Raw genomic sequence first — 17,126 nt, 5'->3', positions numbered from 1 at the left:
TCATTAACCCAATGCCAAATAAGATTAGCGGCATTTGGTTTTGGGGCAAGGGGATAGTTCAAAACGACTAAAATTAAATTAAGGATAGCTGTACAAGTATTAAACTGTAGAATTAAAAGTGTATAATACTGAACACTCAAGCGCATTACAGGACTTGTCTGCAGAGCTTGCAGATTCTATTAATTGTGTACGTTGACTCTATAAAGTGCACCTGCCAGGACTACACAGAGACAAGTCAAAGATCTCCATTTACACCTTTAATTATTCATATAAACATTAAAATAGTACACTGGTTTAACCCTCAAAATATTTTCCAGGAAACAAGTAAAGTTCACTTTTTAATACAAAAAAAAGTATACCCCAAATTCAATGTAATCTTTAAACATTCATTTCTCAACTATTATACAGGTATTATTCACATAAATACTTCATCTTGTAAGCATATGTACATTTGGTAGCTTATCACTCAACTCGCACTGATAAATGCGACAGTACAAAACTATTTTTACTTTACCAAAATAGAGTACAAGGCATCGTTTTGTTTCAGTACCATTTTCATAAGTTAACAGTAAAAAAAAAAGACAATGAATTATGATATGTAGTTCGGACTTGATGGTTCAGCAGCATGTAGTTCATCCCACATAGTAAACGCTCAGAACGTCACCAATGGTGAAAATAACTCTTGATTCTCCTTGTCAGGACTCAAAAGAATGAGAGGTGACGTCAGATCTATCAGCTGAAAAAAAGTATTTACAAACAAAATTAGCAACCGAGGTTACAAACTACTTCTAAGATCAGTTCATAATTGTAGAGCGTAGCACAGAAGACAATTACTAATAATTACGTGGCAGGTTGGTTCCACAGACAAGTTTTTGATAGTATGGGCTGAAAATAATTCTGTTAATTTAATAAAGAATATGGGAGAGGCTTCACTCTCCTACTGCCATAAGCCCACTTTTACAAATACTGCTCCCCCATACATTTGTCAGTCCAGTGCCAACAAGCAAAACATAGAATCGGGCTGGTCACTGTCAATAACTTGCAAGTGGAATTGTGAGGGACTCTACTATTACTTTCTAATTACATAAAAAAGCCAGTCCTGGTTGAGATTTGAAGTAAAGAATTCGATTGCTTAGTTCCTAAAAAATTGACAATGCTCCCCAACCAATCCTTACTTTGTTGACATGATGTACAGTAAATAGTAACACTTGGAGAAAAGGCACCATATTTGATTATATACCTTAAAACGTGATGCAAGAGATTTCTATGGTGTAAAATGTTCTGTGCACCAAGCAAAGGACTTTTAAAAACAACTTTGTGCAGCACTCGGAGTCCATGTAGATTGAATTGCAACAATCAGTTTTCTTCAAAGCATATACCATTCCAAACCTAAAATTCTGAATTCTCTGAAGGTTTCATAGAAGATTCAGAGAGTCTTAAAATATATTACACCAGTCGATCCTAGAAAGGATATATGCAGAGACTATTTATGCATGCAACAGTTGAGATTTGAATGACTTTCTGTCCCTAATCATTTGTGTTATATCTTCAGGGCCACTATAGAGAGGAGTATGAAAATCATACTATCAATACCACATTCATAATTGATCACTCGTTTTCCTAACCATGACATCACACCCCCACTGCCTGTGAAATTGCTTGCGACAATCAAAACTGCAGCATCAATGTAGGCCTTTATTGCTGTCCAACCAGATTCACAATGCAGTCATCATTCTGAACTTCCCTTATGTGTCCTTTATTCCTACAGCGGTTGTCAAGACCAACCTGGCATTTACTTTGTGACAATCAACCCTGTACCTGAATTCCCAAGGAATGGTCCAGATCCTGCTATCCCATATGGCAGACTGCTCAATCCTTGCACCATCAAAAACGAACCCCAGAGAATTCAATGAAATTGCTGGTTTGTTTACTATACTGTTCTTTATCTATGGAACAGGAGAATCAAGCCATAAAATCCAAACTGTAGCTAACGATAGAGGCCGCCACGGTCATATTGTTAGGATTTTGCAAAAAGAGTAGTTGGCCTCGAACCTAGTCTAAAGAATCATGTGGCTCTTGATTTTTCCTGGGTGTCAAAATACAAGAACGGTAAAGAGCGATTTATCTGGTTCGTTTTTCAATCAAAATGGAAAGATCTAGTAGGTTAGATACGGTGCCCATGCATTCTCTAATCCATTTGGGTTCATTGGGATTAATTTGTTTTCTGTTGTGCATTCTTCCAGCTCTTTAAGGAGGAATCCTCTAAAATATTTGGCTTCAATATTAGTGTACAGTCACTAGTTTGCCGGGTTTGCACTATAACCACTCTTAAAAATCGGTTGAATTAGCGCTCCATGCCATGAATCTGGAACTTGCTCGTTTATTAGTGCATGGCTATCTAAAACCTCAGATTGGATTTGAGCATGGCTTGAAGGAGGGTGTTTGGACCCAGGGCACCTTTTGCACAGCCTTTTTGTAGGATTTATTTAGTTTTGCCCACCCACGACTTCTAGCTAATGGGTTGTTAACAAGCCCCAAATGTGGAGGTCCTGCACCAGAGTATGGTGCACAGATTTCTTCCAGTTGCAACTCTACATAGGACTTGGAGCTATTAACGCACTCTGCTGAAGTTCCTGAGGCAGACCATGGTATGTTGACCTGGAGAGAGTAGTTGTTGGGCGAGATGATAGCCTTCTCAGAGTGCATGAAATTATCGAAGTCCTATTTATTAAAAAATAATTTAATTAATGAAAATCCTAGGTTTGAAGGGCTCATGCACGAGAGGAACTATTTGATGAAGATCCTTTTTTGGGATGTCTCAGAGAACTAGAGTGTGAAGTTCAGGTGTCAGCTTGATTATTACATTTACTTGCTGCTCAGTTGGAAAAATCATGCACAGAAATCAGATCAATCTGTAAAATACTAGAGAGATCGAGTCTGCAGAAGCAGATTAGGTACTCCAATCTGTAAATTAATCAGGAAAGTCTTTACCTGGACTAGATTGATCTCTGTGCCTACAGCGTCAGCACTAAAATTGTGAATACTGGGGGAGTCTCCTCTCCAGGGTAACTAGCTCAGAATGTTCTGAGCAAGCAGCCTTCGTGACTAATCACGGGCAATGGTACACTTTAGGAGGTAGAATTATTTTCCACAGCTCCTGTGAAGGAACTGGAGACTGAGAATCATGCTAAAGAACTAGTACATCCTAAGAGACAGGGGCAATACAGAAGGTGGAATGATAGCCTTATTGAACTAAATCACTGGGCTCTAGTCAAAGAGAAAAACTGTGCCTCAATCCAGGCAAATGAGAACCATGGGAACGCCTCAAGGTCTACAGCATCTACAATGATACTTGCATTCGATGTCAATAGGATCAATTTTAAGAGGTTGACCATTCTCAGTGCAAGGCAACTACACTGGTGGGGTGGTGGAAGTCGGGCAAGGAAGATGACCTGGCCCCACTGCCCTGGAGGAGAATGTAAAAGCAACCAAAAAAAGGCTCAAGTCTCTGCGTCTGTGCCTCAGGTAAACACCTTACTTATCCTTGTATGACTTCCTTCAATAGAGGTCACTATCCTTCATAGATTCTTGGAGATAGATTTACATCTTAAATCGGAGGCTTCTCCTTTGACTACATAGCTTGAGTTTTGACTAAGATTACAGGTCCCCTCTCATGGATAGTCCACAGTCTCCTACAGAGGCTTTGTAAGTCTTTTTGCTACTGGTAACCAGTGTAGGGTTATAAGAGCAGGCGTTAGGGGGTTCAATCTGCCCAAATGAAGGATTTGTCTGGCAGTTGAATTATGAATTTGATATTGCTAGCTTTTTATTTTAGTGCATGTAGAGACTATTTGCATATTCAAGGCGTGAAGACACAAGGGTTGCTGATGCTGGCATCGGTGCAATAGGCCTAGTTAAAATATGCTGTACCCTTCTATTAGTAAAGGATGCATCTTTGGTCAATGTAATACCTTTAAGAGAGAGGTCAGAGTCCATTATCACACCATGGTTTGCAAAGTTCTGCAGGGGAAAATTTCAATATAGAAGGAGTTAAGTTTAAGATGGTTCTTTAGCATCCAATGAAATACAGCCAGAAGGTATCATCAAGACTGTAGATTTTTAGGTCCGAATGTGTATTATTTGCATAGTAGCAGGTCTACTTAAAGGAGTTGCTACGATCAGTATGGGTCCTGGATACATATCCAGTGCCTAAAGTTACTGATATCAGACGTGTTATAAAGTGCCGATTTATCAAAACATATTTTGGGATTCCCTAAAACACATAGGTTTGGATGAACTATTGTGATCTGGTACAAGTCAAGGAATCCCTAAGCAAAATCGGATTGGGAGAAGATGGATATGAGTGTGCATTAAACTAACACTGATTCACATTCTGAGATTGAGAATTGTTCATCGCAAGACATCTCTATTCTGATCCATAGACTACCATTGGTGGTTTGTGCTTTTTGGCGCCATTGTATCTAAATATTTAGACCTCCGGTTCCACTTATTGGAGTTTTGTTGTGATGGTCTTATTTTATTGAAAGATTTTCTCTTAGCTTCGAACTAGATTGTAGAGATTTATTGTGTTTTCTGTGACTTTCTACTATGTATGCATTACTTAAATACTTTACATATTGCCTTTGATTTAAGCCCGACTGATTGCATCATGCCACATTGATATGGATGGACCACAGGTTTGTTTTAATGTGTAGGACATCCAGCTCATGGTGTCCTTATCCTCTGAAGTGGATACTGTTCTACCACAATTAATAATGCATTTTCCTACAGCTTGTGCAGGTTTAACAGATCTAAACTCAATAGATTGCGATATAATAATTCCAATTTAATTTGTACTCCATTTCTTTAGATGAAGAATTTGGCTCTACACCATTTTGTAAGTTTGATTTCAATTTCTGTATGTTGAAAGAATTTGTTAAAATGTTTATATAATAATGTTAAAACTACCTATAAAAATAAGTGCATTTACCCATTATCGAATCCATTGAGTCACATATCCATGAAAGTTTCTTTCCAAATGGATCTTTGACTGGAAAATCATGATTATGCTTACAACACTAGTCAATATCATTAAATTTTCATATCAGATTCCAACCAACTCCAACAGGTCAGCAATTGCACTAGTTTCTTTATTATATTTTATCAATGTTGCCCCAACAATCCTTTTAAGAATGCACATACTTACCGTCTCAGCCTTCAATGAGGAGCTTCTCTTGAGTGAAATAGGCGTATTTGACAAGTCGATAAGAGGTTTGATTTCAGGCTCCAAAATTAATGCAGTTGTTTGATCAATTCCCATGTCAAGAAGGAAGACCTAAAAACATTAATATGTTTTAACAGTGATCATTTAATTTCTATATGAAAGTAATTTGTTTTACTTCAAACATTTGGTGAGGTAAAAAAAATAAAATGTATTCTCTTGACAAGCACATTTAGATTCATAAAATTAAGACAGCATTTAAGAAAACTGACTACACCCTACATGATAGAGCTAACCATAACTAGATTAGAACCAAACTGCCAACTATTTCAATTCATGTATTATCTTTGTTCGGTTTACACAGGGGAAACCATAAAAAAACACAGTAAAAAAAAGTAACATTTAAAACGATCTCATTTCTCAGTGCCTGTTTCCAATAGCAAAACATACGAACTTTGAATTGGGCAGCGCAGGTTCCTTAAACGTGACAAAAACCTACTTCATGGTCCGCCATGTTAATGATTAAAACAACCTGACGCTATCCTCACGTATACAATTCGTTTTGCTCTTTTCTGCTACGAAGGGGTCGTTAAAAATACATTTTAAAATCCCACAAAACATTATAAACTAACATTCTATATAAAACATTATGATTAAAATTCATGACCATGTACTTCAAACCAACTATAGACCGCTGCTAGTTTGCGTCAATTGACATACGCGCCCGAACTGCAGTTTTTAAGAACATTCCCACAGAAAAAATGCTCTCGTCAGAGTTGAAGCAACTTCCTGTTCACTTCTCTGTAGTCACTGGTGGCAAACCTTTTAATTTGGGGAAGTAAGATTCTTTTAGTATAAATTGAGTTAAAACCACAAAAGAATAAAAAGTGTAGCAGTATTGGCCTGAACTCCCATTACATAGGAAGGAGGTGGAGTCCAAATTTGCCCGAAATCCTAAAGGGAAGCATAGCATATATTTCAGCATTTATTTCACAGGGTCAGTCCTGAATCGAAACAAACATCTCTCCCATCGACCCAAAAATGTTGTTAAATGCTTAACACCGGGAAGGCGCCTGGACCGAGCGGCTACCCATGTGAATTTTACAAGAAATTTCACCTCCAATTGGGGTCTCAGTACCGACGCGCACTTGAGGCGGCACGGGTTCGAGGGGAGCTACCGCCGGATTGGCGCCACGCCGAAATTGTTGTGTTTCAGAAGCCGGGCAGGGCCCCTGACAGGCATGACTCGTACCGGCCCATATCACTATTGAATATAGAGGCCAAGATCTTGGCGAAAGCCCTAGCGAACCGCCTGCTTCCATATATCACAGACCTGGTCCACCCCGACCAGGCCGGATTTATGCCCCGCAGGGCCACTCGTCATTACATCCGGCGGGCACAGGCGGCGGTGGACGCCATGGGCCCTGGACGAACAGGCGGCTCTCCTGTTGGCGGACATGGACAGAGCCTTGGACTCTCAGTTGGGCATACTTATTTGCACTCTTGCCCCGTCTCAATCTGGGCCCGGTATTCCTGTCGTACCTTAAGTTATTATATACCAACATCACGGCTTCCGTCCGCGTGGCAGGCGCCATATCTGGATGATTTCAGATTGGTCGGGGGACCCGGCAGGGGTGCCCACTGTCCCCGTACCTATTCGCCCTAGCTATGGAGCCCCTGGCATCTTGGGTGCGTACGGACGCACAGATACGCGGGTTCGTGTGGAGTGGAGATCTAGCAGACAGAATTGCATTATACGCCGACGACGTCCTGTTTTTCCTCACGGACCTGCAGCGCTCTGGGCCCCGAGTCCTGGACGTCATGCGCGTCTTTGGCGAGGTCTCAGGCCTTCGGCTGAACCTCCACAAATCGACCCTGTGGGTGCTGGGCGGCGGGGTTGTGGTGGACCCCTGGGTAACGGGACTGCGAGTGGCAACAGACGGGCTGAAGTACCTTTGTGTATTTCTCTCGGAACCACGGACCATTGCCTGGGACCACAACATCGTGCCGGTATGGGAGCGGGTCCAGGCCGACATTAACACGTGGTCCAGGATGCCTCTCACTATCTTTGGAAGATCTGCCATCTTCGAAATGGTCGCGCTCCCGCGCCTGCTGTATCAGCTACAAAATTACCCCTACCCTATTAGCCTGCAGTGGTTTCGGCAAGTCAATTCGGTGCTGGGCCACTTTCTATGGGCTGGAGGTGCGGCCAAAGTGGCGCTAAGGACGTGTTTCTTGTCCACCTATTGTGGTGGCCTAGCCACCTCCGATCTGTTATCTTACTATCAGGCTTCTCAGCTGCTCATTCTTAATGAATGGTGGTATAGTGACAGGGGGGACCCGGCCTATGCCCTGGAGCGCTCGCTCATGGGAGATAATACGCTACATACCATTCTGTACTCGGCCCGTCTGCGACTGGCACTGCCGTCGGTTACAAGAGTGGTCTTTACGGTGTGGAGGCAGGCATTGCGCCGCATGGGCTGGTGGGGTAAATTGACGGCGGAGACGCCATTATGGCATAATGGCCTGCTCCCGGAGCTTTCGACTCTGGACGGGTTTGAGGGATGGGAGGCTATCGGCATTTCACTACTGGGCCAGGTAATGTCTGGCACTACACTTAAATCGTTTCAGGAGCTCCGCACAGAGTTCCACATGCCTCAATCCCAGTTCTTTCGCTACTTACAACTGCGACATGCCCTCACCCCTAGCATTGCCAATCTGGAATCTCTCCCCGAGTTCAGTCCGGTCGAGGCGAAGGTCTTTATGGGAGACCTGGAGGATAGAAAGGTCTCCCGTATCTACCAGTCGCTGGTCACTCACTGCTCCTCTGCCCTACTCCCCCTCCGGGCGGCATGGGAGGTGGATGTGGGCCCTCTGGATGAAGACTATTGGAGGGAGGCCTTGGAATCCCCGCGTGGGACCGCTATTGCTGTGCGACTTCGGCTTATTCAATTCAAGTACCTCCATATAGCCTATTACACCCGAGAGCGGCTGTGGAAAGCAGGGTTGATTGCGCTGTGGAGCCACACCGGGTTCTTTGCTGCATACAGTGTGGTCATGTACTCGATTGGCTGGCTTTTGGAGAGGTGTGTGGAGCTGCCTGTCCGAAATTCTGGGTTGGGATCTTCCCCGCACTCACCGACTGGGGTTGCTGCATGTTATGGAGGGTATTGGTGGGAACATCTATAAACGCCACTTACTGCTATTAGGACTTGTTGTTGCCAAGAGAGAGCTGGCCCGAGCGTGGAAGGGAGAGAGGGGCCCCCCCTTTGTCTGCGTGGAAGGCAGGGCTGGACTACTACATGGGACTCGAGAAACCGGTATTTGAGGCAAGGGGCTGCCCTCGTAAGCACTTTAAAATATGGAAGCGGTGGGCCGATTACAGAGGACTGTCGCTGGATCCCCCAGTGGATCGAGAAGAGGACATATGAACGTGTTACAGTTGTTGGCCCGGTTCTGTGGCATGCCCGCCACGCTACACCTAAACTCTACTCGCTGCTAAATGCACACGTGCGCTGGGAGGTGGGGGGAAGGGGGGGTGGTTCTAGGGGGTAAGGGGTTCTGGGAGTTGCTGGGATGGGGTGGGTTGCGGGATTGTTTTCTTGAGCCTTATTTCTTTTCCCGATTGAACATTAATGCACATGTAACACGCTGTGTCAATTGTTGGTGGTGATCTCCGAATTGTGGGGTGCCACGATTTCATTGCCTGATTTGCTCAATAAAATTGGTTGTGAAAAAAAAAATGTTGTTAAATACATAGCCAGTAACATGTCCACTCCTAAATTCATACATGCTTCTTCGCTTGACTTTAAAACCTCGGTTACCAATCTGTCAGCATTGAGAGATTAATACAGGACCATTTGAAGCTCCTTTTTACGAACGGTTGGTGATCCTTCAGAGCTTTCAAATATTTGTTGGTAACCTACTTTCCGTAGACGATATTCCACAGTTGCCAGCAATGGAATACTTTCATGGAATACTTTCAAATGCCCTTTTCACATGCAAGACAGTTTCGAATAATATCCTTAGTAAGACTTGCCTGCGTATTCCTCTTAAGTACGAGCCATAATAGTGGAGGTCAGGCGTATATGTAATCCTCAATATACAGGATATTCAATTCACTATGAGAAATAAAATTAGATGAGGAAATGGGCTCCTCTTAATACTTTTCTGCAAAACCGGTTTTTTTCACTTGAATAGAATGACACTTATTAATGCCCCATACCTCTACCCGTATCTGGCTAATGGTCTACACTGTATTTTAAAAATCTGCAGTAGGGGGAGAAGAGCTCCTCCCTTCCTTGGCTGTGGCAAGCTAAGCAGCGAGTTAACTTCTCTTGATAATTTATAGCTGCTCTGTATAACATGTTCAGCCCATAAACCATTATCTGTAAATGTTATTCCCAGCTATGAGGAAGTGGTGTGCATTTTAGCGAGGCCTCACCCACCTTAAGTTTTCCCAGGTTTAATTTCTTTGGCCCACAGTTGATTAGGTAGGATTTATTAAAAATGTGTGTGCAAATCCAGGATTTCATAAAATCTACAAATCTGTACACTAACTGTCGTGAGGCCCTTGGGGTACATACCATTAAAACTGCATCATCAGCATACAGCAGTGAGGGAAGGAAGGAGTCCTTAACTTTGGGCACATCAGGAGTAGTAGTAAGTAAAAATGGGTGAAGATCATTTATATATAGAATAAATAAAAGTGGAGCTAAATCACACCCCTGTATTACTCCCCTAAAAATTCAATCCCTTCAGTATTTATTCTGGCTTTCATGTCTCTGTGCAAATAGGCTATAAAGTTCACCAGTGCTGCATCCAAACCAAGGGTTAAAAGAGTATACTACAGCTTCGAACGGTTTATACTATCGAACGCTGTGGTAAGGTCCATGAATTCCAGATTTATAGGGGAGTTTTGTGCTATTGTAGATTTGCCAATCAATAGGTTAAGATTAAGATGCTGCTCTACCATACTAATCTTGGATCTGAAGCCATCCTATCATGGGTAAAAAATTACCTTCTCAGTTGCCCATTCTTTAATCAGATTGTAAAGGTCCCTTCCCAGAATTTTCAAGTGTAGGGTCAATTAATGATATTGGCCTGTAACAGTTTGGCTCGGACAGATTTCCCTTTTTAAAGATTGGCACTATTATTGAGGTTGACCATGTGCTTGGTTATATTTAAAAAGTTCAATTGGTACCCGATCGGGACCTGGGACGCCCCCTCCCCCCGGATATGGATTTAGAGCATCCTCGCCTTTCCACAGAGTTAACTATTAGTGGAATATTTGTGGGCAGCATATATATTCAGAGGCTGTGGAGACTAGTGCGCAGATGTTTGAGTAGTGTTGTTCCCAGGCCTCACAGATTATGTTAGTTATTTTTTCCCTCTTCCTCCAACGGTTTCATTTCTTTGACTGCTGCCCAAAAATGTTTGCTATTCTTATTCTTGACAGTCAAGGCTAGGGAATCCCATTGCTGGTCTAGAACTTCCTTCTTTCTGGCAACGGTTACTTGCTTATAAGTCTTCCGTAGGCCGCTCACCTCCTGCATATTACTGGGGGAGGCCGTAAGAGCTAGATATAATTGGCAGTTGGCAATAGAGCATTTCTGGCTAAACCATTTTGGTTTACTGCTGTGGGGTTTTATAGGTCTCATAAGCTCTTTCGTAATGAGGGAGCAGAGTTGTTCAAAGGCCTTAATCACTGGATAGGCTGTATGCCCTTCGCTAAGGCATGCCATAACCACTGGGAAATTCCCTTAAATAACTTCCTGGAATAGAGTAGCAGGCCTAACTGCCTTCCATATTATTCTAAGACCATCCTACGAGGGTTAAAGGCTACTTGCTCCAATTTCCATCAAATAATGTGGTCTGAGGGCCAGGGAGAAGACCACCTCAATTGTGTTGTGATCTCCAAAACCAGAAGCAATAACTTTTCCCATTAGCAGCAAGCCCTCCAGATTTGGGTATAAAAAAAATAGTCAATTGTGGACATGAAGCCTCGGGCCCTGAAGGTAGGTAGTCCTGAGCAGTTATCTAGCACAACCATAATGTTGGTTACTTTACAAGTTGCAAAAAACTATGCCAGCTCAAGTCCCCTAATGCCGGATCTAGTCTGTACACAAGAAGGAATACTGATGCAAACAGTAGTATTTAGGGAATAGAAATGGGTGTGCGCGGAGTTCAAACTAGCATTAAAATCACCACCCAAAACACAAAACAGCCAATTGACCGCTATCCCCTACGGCACTCTGTAAGGACAAAATGTATTCAAACAAAACGGGAAAATTCGAGTTCGGTACATTCATAAAATCATAATAAAAGTTGATTAAATATATAGTGGGGCCACTCTGGTACCAAACTGCCTGAATGTTATTGAATGGCTCTAAAACCTTCACACAGCCTCTTGCTTTGATATTCACCCAGATAGCTAGCCCTCCAACTGCAAGGCCTGATTAGGGTATTGCTAAATTATAGTAGCAAGCAGAACCATCAACAAATATTTCGTGGTTAGCCCAGGTCTCGCGAATCATTAAAACAATGAACTGGCCATTCTGGGCTCAGTAGTTTAGAGTGGAGTCCTGCATCATTCCAACTCAGGATGTTTAATGTTTGGTTATCATTGCATGCGCGCTGGGTTGGTGGAACTATGGGGAATGACTGTTGCCATATTGGTAAATGTGGGCCCACCCTCATCTATTGGGTTACATTTCAGTCAGTCTAGCCCATCAAGGCCTTCTAGAATAGAGAACCTATTACTGTGTGTGATCATCTGTGGGAGATGGAGGCTTCCTAATACTTCCAGGCTATAGCAATAACCCAGGGGGAGGCAACAGATTCTGGAATTAAGAAAACCACAGTCCTCCTCTGGTTTCAACATATTATGCACGCTCTGTGGATTCTCCAAAATTAACAACAATACAGTCACCCTCCATATCTTTGTTCTGGCATCAAAACATCCTTACATCTTGCCAGATTAAAATGTTTTAGTTAACCAGTCCATACATTCGTTCCTCAGTTACCGCTATGTTTCACTTTGGGATACCCTCAGTGGGGGCACACCAGCTAGGACCATTACATACGGGCATGTTGCCGGTGGCAAGTCCAGTTGATCCTTGCTGGGAACATGCCTTACAACATGTGGGTGGTTGTGGGTGCGATTGAGGGGTAGACTATGCCGGCCTGACCCCTCTATCAATGGGGAATGCTGGTTCCATTTGTGTAGTGCTTTTATTTTTTGCTGTGACAATATCCCCTATGAGGGATTGTTTAGCAGGCTGGATTAATCTGCAGAACTGCTCAGTCGGGGCTGCACTAGTTAATCAACCCCTTGAGGGTAAATTTAGAGTCTGGAGTGTAGATGCTCTACTTGGGAGTTTGTTTCACAGAGTAGACATGGGGTATACTGCCCTGTCCTCAACCTCATTCCCTGCCATTACGCAGTTCTGAATTGTGTCCAGGAACTTTTCTATGTTGACCAGACATTCCAACAATGGCTTGCGTTTATCATCTAGTATGGTATTAAGTGAACAACAGTGCTGTTAAAAAGCAGGCCAGCAGTTCCCTCAGTGTCCGGGGTCAGTGTATGGGGGTGAGTGTTGTGGTTTAGGTGCTGAATGTACTGAGTGTATGCAGGTAAGGCGGCTATTGGTACTGGCAACTCAGCTAGGCTGATTCCTTTTTGTGGGCATCTGTTTACTAGTTCTTTTCTTCTTTACAGCCGGAGCAGCAGCAGGAGGGCAGTAGTCCACCACCAATGTTGGAGGGCTCAAGATTGAGCGAATTATGAGCGTGTTCAATGTTTTCGATTGAATTAAGTGTCCTCTGTTGTGAGGTGGTAATTTCGTTTTACTAGAGATCGTTCCCCCTTCGGCTAGGGGCATTGGTGACCACTCAGGGTCCAGTGATAATCTGCGCTCTACTAGGTCTACCTCATTGGAGACTATCCACACAACTTTTTCTAACAGAGTCAATGCCAACAGGGAGTTGTGAGGTAACAGTACTACCGTTGTTTTTACGTTTCCCCCATAATAATAGAGGTGTCTGATTTCTTGTTAAGGATTTCCAGATCCTAGATCCAAGAGGCAGGGCCCAGCCTTGTCTGGCTGGGACACCCCCCGTGGCTGTAAGGTGCCTCCAGGTGCTGGGTGCAATGTCGGCTGTGGGCAGCTCCTGCCACAGTGATGTCTGGGGCTTCGAGTCTCTATCCCTGCTCTGTTGTGCAGTATCCCAGCAACAGCACCCCCCAGGGCATGGATACCCCTCACTGGTGATTAGCAGCGCCTCCAAATTGTTGATTGATTGCGATCTTCAGCGCTCACCAATGGGAGTGGAGAGCCATCCTCCTCTCAGTGTTCAGGCAGGCTCAACGAATCCCGTTGCGATCTCCTTGGTTCCTCCACGAGCTCAGTTCCTCTGCGCCGGTAGATCTGCCAGGCACTGCAGGGATTCTTGCACCCCCGCAGTGTTAATTGCAGTGATGGGAGAGGAAGGAGCCCAAAGTGAAGAGGGACCCTAGTTAGGCCACTGCAAGCTCCACTGTCCAATGCCTTAGTCCGGGTCCCCAAGGGCACTCTTGCAGACCCCAGGGAAACCAGCGGCCAGCAGTGTTCCTAAGTCTGTCCACCCCCCATTCCGATGCCCCCCCCCCCCCCCCCCGCCCCCCCCCCCGACCCAGTGTCCGAAATATAACACAGGAGAGCAGTGTGAGGGATGAAGTGAGCCCACTCTCGGCTATGCAGTGCTGGATGCTGGAGAGGTTCTCCTGTTTCCCCACTCCTGCCCTCAGAGCCCTCACTCACTGCGGGCCATCTCAGCCAGTAACAGTCAGGCAGCTGCAGGCCATTCAGCAGTGCACTTACTGCTCTTGATTGGGCTCTAGGGGGTCAGAGCACAGTGCAGCCACGAAACTTATCTGCTCGCTCTCTCCTGCAGTCTCCAGCACTCTCCTCTGTGACAATGCACCTCTGCAGATCCAAGTGTAAGGAGCCGCCTCGCTACCATTGTACTCTGGCGGGGCAGCCAACCCACTGCTGCACTGCACAGCCCTCACTGCGGGCAGGAAGCTCTGCAGCGCTGACAGACAAGGCCACCTTCCGCAGAGGCAGAACACTGGCCACAGTAGCAGGGCCTCAGGCTGGCCCCCGAAGCTTCTCGGTCAGGCTGCCGTATGTGGCACACAGTCACACAGCACTGGTCCTTCAATCAGGTTGCATTCTTCCGATGGTCGCTCCCCCCGAAGTCTCCTCGACGAGTGCAGCTTGGACTCCAGACCTCGCACCTCAACATCCAGTTGCAGCGACGCTCTGAGGTCAACAATCCGGAAGCTCCCGAGCTTCCTACAGCAGGGAGCGGCCAGGATCCAGCCAAGAGCATGGAGAGGAATCCCACCACGCATCCTCACCTGAAAAAACCTCCAACTTGGCAACTATTTCAATGTGCATCAAAGGAAGTGAAAGGTTTTAAGATTCTGATGAATGTCTTCTTATACTTGATAAGGCCTTCCACAAAAAGAATCTGGTTAGTCTAGACCACACAGGATATTTAGACAGTGTTACAGACAACCTCTCAGAAGATGTAGTTAGGACTTTTACAGGCATCAAAGGACGCAATACATGTGACCCTAGTCACACGTGTTATGTCTTATCTTATCTTATGGGAGTCTTATAAAGCGCAATGTCAACCATAAGTTTCCTGGCGCTAAAAGTTAAAGTTAATTTAGACCACACAAGAGCAATAAAGGATATTCTACCCTACATAGGAGTTGTTAATTACATTACTCTAGGCTACACAGGAGAAGTAAATGCTGCTCTGCATGAACACACTGTGGATGTAAATGTCACCCTAATGCACACAGGATGAAAACCCTAATTTGGGTTAGTTAATGGCGATATGCCAGTTCCCACAGGTGGTTACCACAGAACACACAGGAGCTCGAAATTAAACTATGGTAGAGCACATAGGAGGCATATATGATGTTACACTAAACATCACAGGGGATAAAGGGATAATACTGAGCATCAGTGAGAAGCTCCTAGTGCTGCTATGATTAGAGTTCACCAGTCCAATTGCTCTTAGCAATAATTTACGTTTAGTTAATCTATGGAGATGGATTCATCTAGATGAACTAGTATATGCTTAACCCCTCCCCAAACATTTACATTACTCCAAGATACAGTTCTTAGTGAGCAGCCAACTGGCACAAATTTCAGAGAACATTTCAATCCAATCGTGATGCCAGACTATGGCACTGTCTGTACGTAGGTTCGATTTTGCAAGGATTGCTGAATCTAAATTCTTCTTGGATGTCAATACTCACTTTTACTAGACACGGTCTATATCACAAAGATGGAGAATGCATTACTACGGACTTCCTAGTAATACATTCTTAAACAGTATAAAGAGCTACAGTTTGGGGCATTCCTAAAATTGAAACTCATGGCTATAATTGACAAAATAGTTCCTGACAATTTAAACGTAAGAAATATGAATGGCTTCTGCCCACCCACTCACATATGAAAGAGAAGACACTACATTAGATCAGACTAGAACTGGCCTTCAAAATAACGTATGGATATCAGTCACAACCATTCGGTCTTGGATCATCCCAATACAAATGGAGCACAGACACAATCATCAAAATTTCATAAATTTGAATATGGTAATCAAATTGATTCAATCTTAGCATTATTAATACATAAGAACTCCTTCCATCATGTTCTCTACATCTATGGCTCATCTGGAGAAATGCATAGCTCCTACTCAGATCACCAAGCCTTTAATGATACTATCAGTAACTACACGATGGAAGATAAAGGCTTAGAGAAGGGCTTTAGTAGTACCGTGCGCAGGCCTAGTGCAGCAATCCCCAGAATCCCAACCCAACTGGGGACAGTAGTAGGAAGAGGCGTTGCAGCTGCAGTTCCGAGAGTAGAGTGACGCACAGCCCTGACTAGTTTGACCAGCATGTGGGTAAGAGCTAACCAGGAGACTAGCTCTCCTAATATTTGGCATTTTAATTACGCAAGCACGTGCTATAAATATTGTCCCCGTTATTTCTCGCCTCAATAAGACTAACGGGGGATTAGGTTGTGCTGGCTTTCGTTAGAGCGGAAGATCCCCCATTCCTCCCAACAAGCACGCATGGAGCCATTCGTCTGACACAAATACGGCATGCTCCAAAACAAGTCAAACGGCTCTTGTGACAGCAGCCTCTTGTTGAATGTTGGAATTTATTCCAAAGTGGCCCGCAATCTTGGAGTTTGTTTCACTAGCCACAAAACAGAAGGCTCTCAAGGCTCTTCTTAAGCAGTTCGAAGTTTCATTTCTTTAAATTCCCATTCAGTGTATATACAATGGCATCTGTAGGCAACAGATTCCTAAATCACATGCTTTTACCCAAGTCTCCACTAAAGCACCTAGGATAAATATAGTCCTTCCCAGCAACACAGAAAATGTTCGTCTGTGCAGTTTGTAGAAGGAGCATATACAATTAAACTTATGTATGTACTTCACAGCAGGTGGACAGTTTATAGAGTCGTATTTTTCAGCCATAAGTGCTTGGTAAAGGATGATGGTTGCACACAAGGAACGTTTGGTAACACCTAGTAGGTCAGCGTCTTCAGGCAATCAAGTCTACTGTGTGCTAGATTTCATCCAGCCAACTACTAGTTAGATGTTTCTCAGTGCGGTAGAATAAGAAATTATAGCACATGCCACTCAAAATTGTATATAGACGCCAATAGCCGGTGTTACTGTTCAGTTCAACTGCAGTTATTTCATCCACTGAATGCCCCAGACATCACTGTGATCGACAACGGACAGATTTGTATAAGAGGTGCCCAATCCACTGGTTCCCTCATTGCCTTAGATATTAAGATTTTTCTGTCTGGCCTTTGAGAGC

General features: G+C 44.0%; 1 protein-coding gene across 1 annotated transcript in view; it reads right to left on the bottom strand.

Annotated features, from left to right (window-relative positions):
* Window positions 1-238: 238 nt before the first annotated feature.
* Window positions 239-17,126, bottom strand: part of GTSE1 (G2 and S-phase expressed 1) — a 263,570-nt gene continuing 246,682 nt past the window's right edge. Inside the window, exons 11-12 of the mRNA XM_086967246.1 lie at window positions 5,207-5,335; window positions 239-736 (exon numbers count right to left, since the gene is read on the bottom strand). Coding sequence (XP_086823372.1) covers window positions 653-736; window positions 5,207-5,335 — 213 coding nt within the window. The 3' untranslated portion in view covers window positions 239-652. The remainder of the gene's footprint in view (window positions 737-5,206; window positions 5,336-17,126) is intronic.

Source organism: Lissotriton vulgaris, chromosome 1_1 (assembly GCF_964263255.1).
Source record: "Lissotriton vulgaris chromosome 1_1, aLisVul1.2, whole genome shotgun sequence".
Classification (NCBI taxonomy): domain Eukaryota; kingdom Metazoa; phylum Chordata; class Amphibia; order Caudata; family Salamandridae; genus Lissotriton; species Lissotriton vulgaris.
Note: the sequence above shows the minus strand (reverse complement) of the source record. Positions and strands in the feature narration are given on the sequence as shown.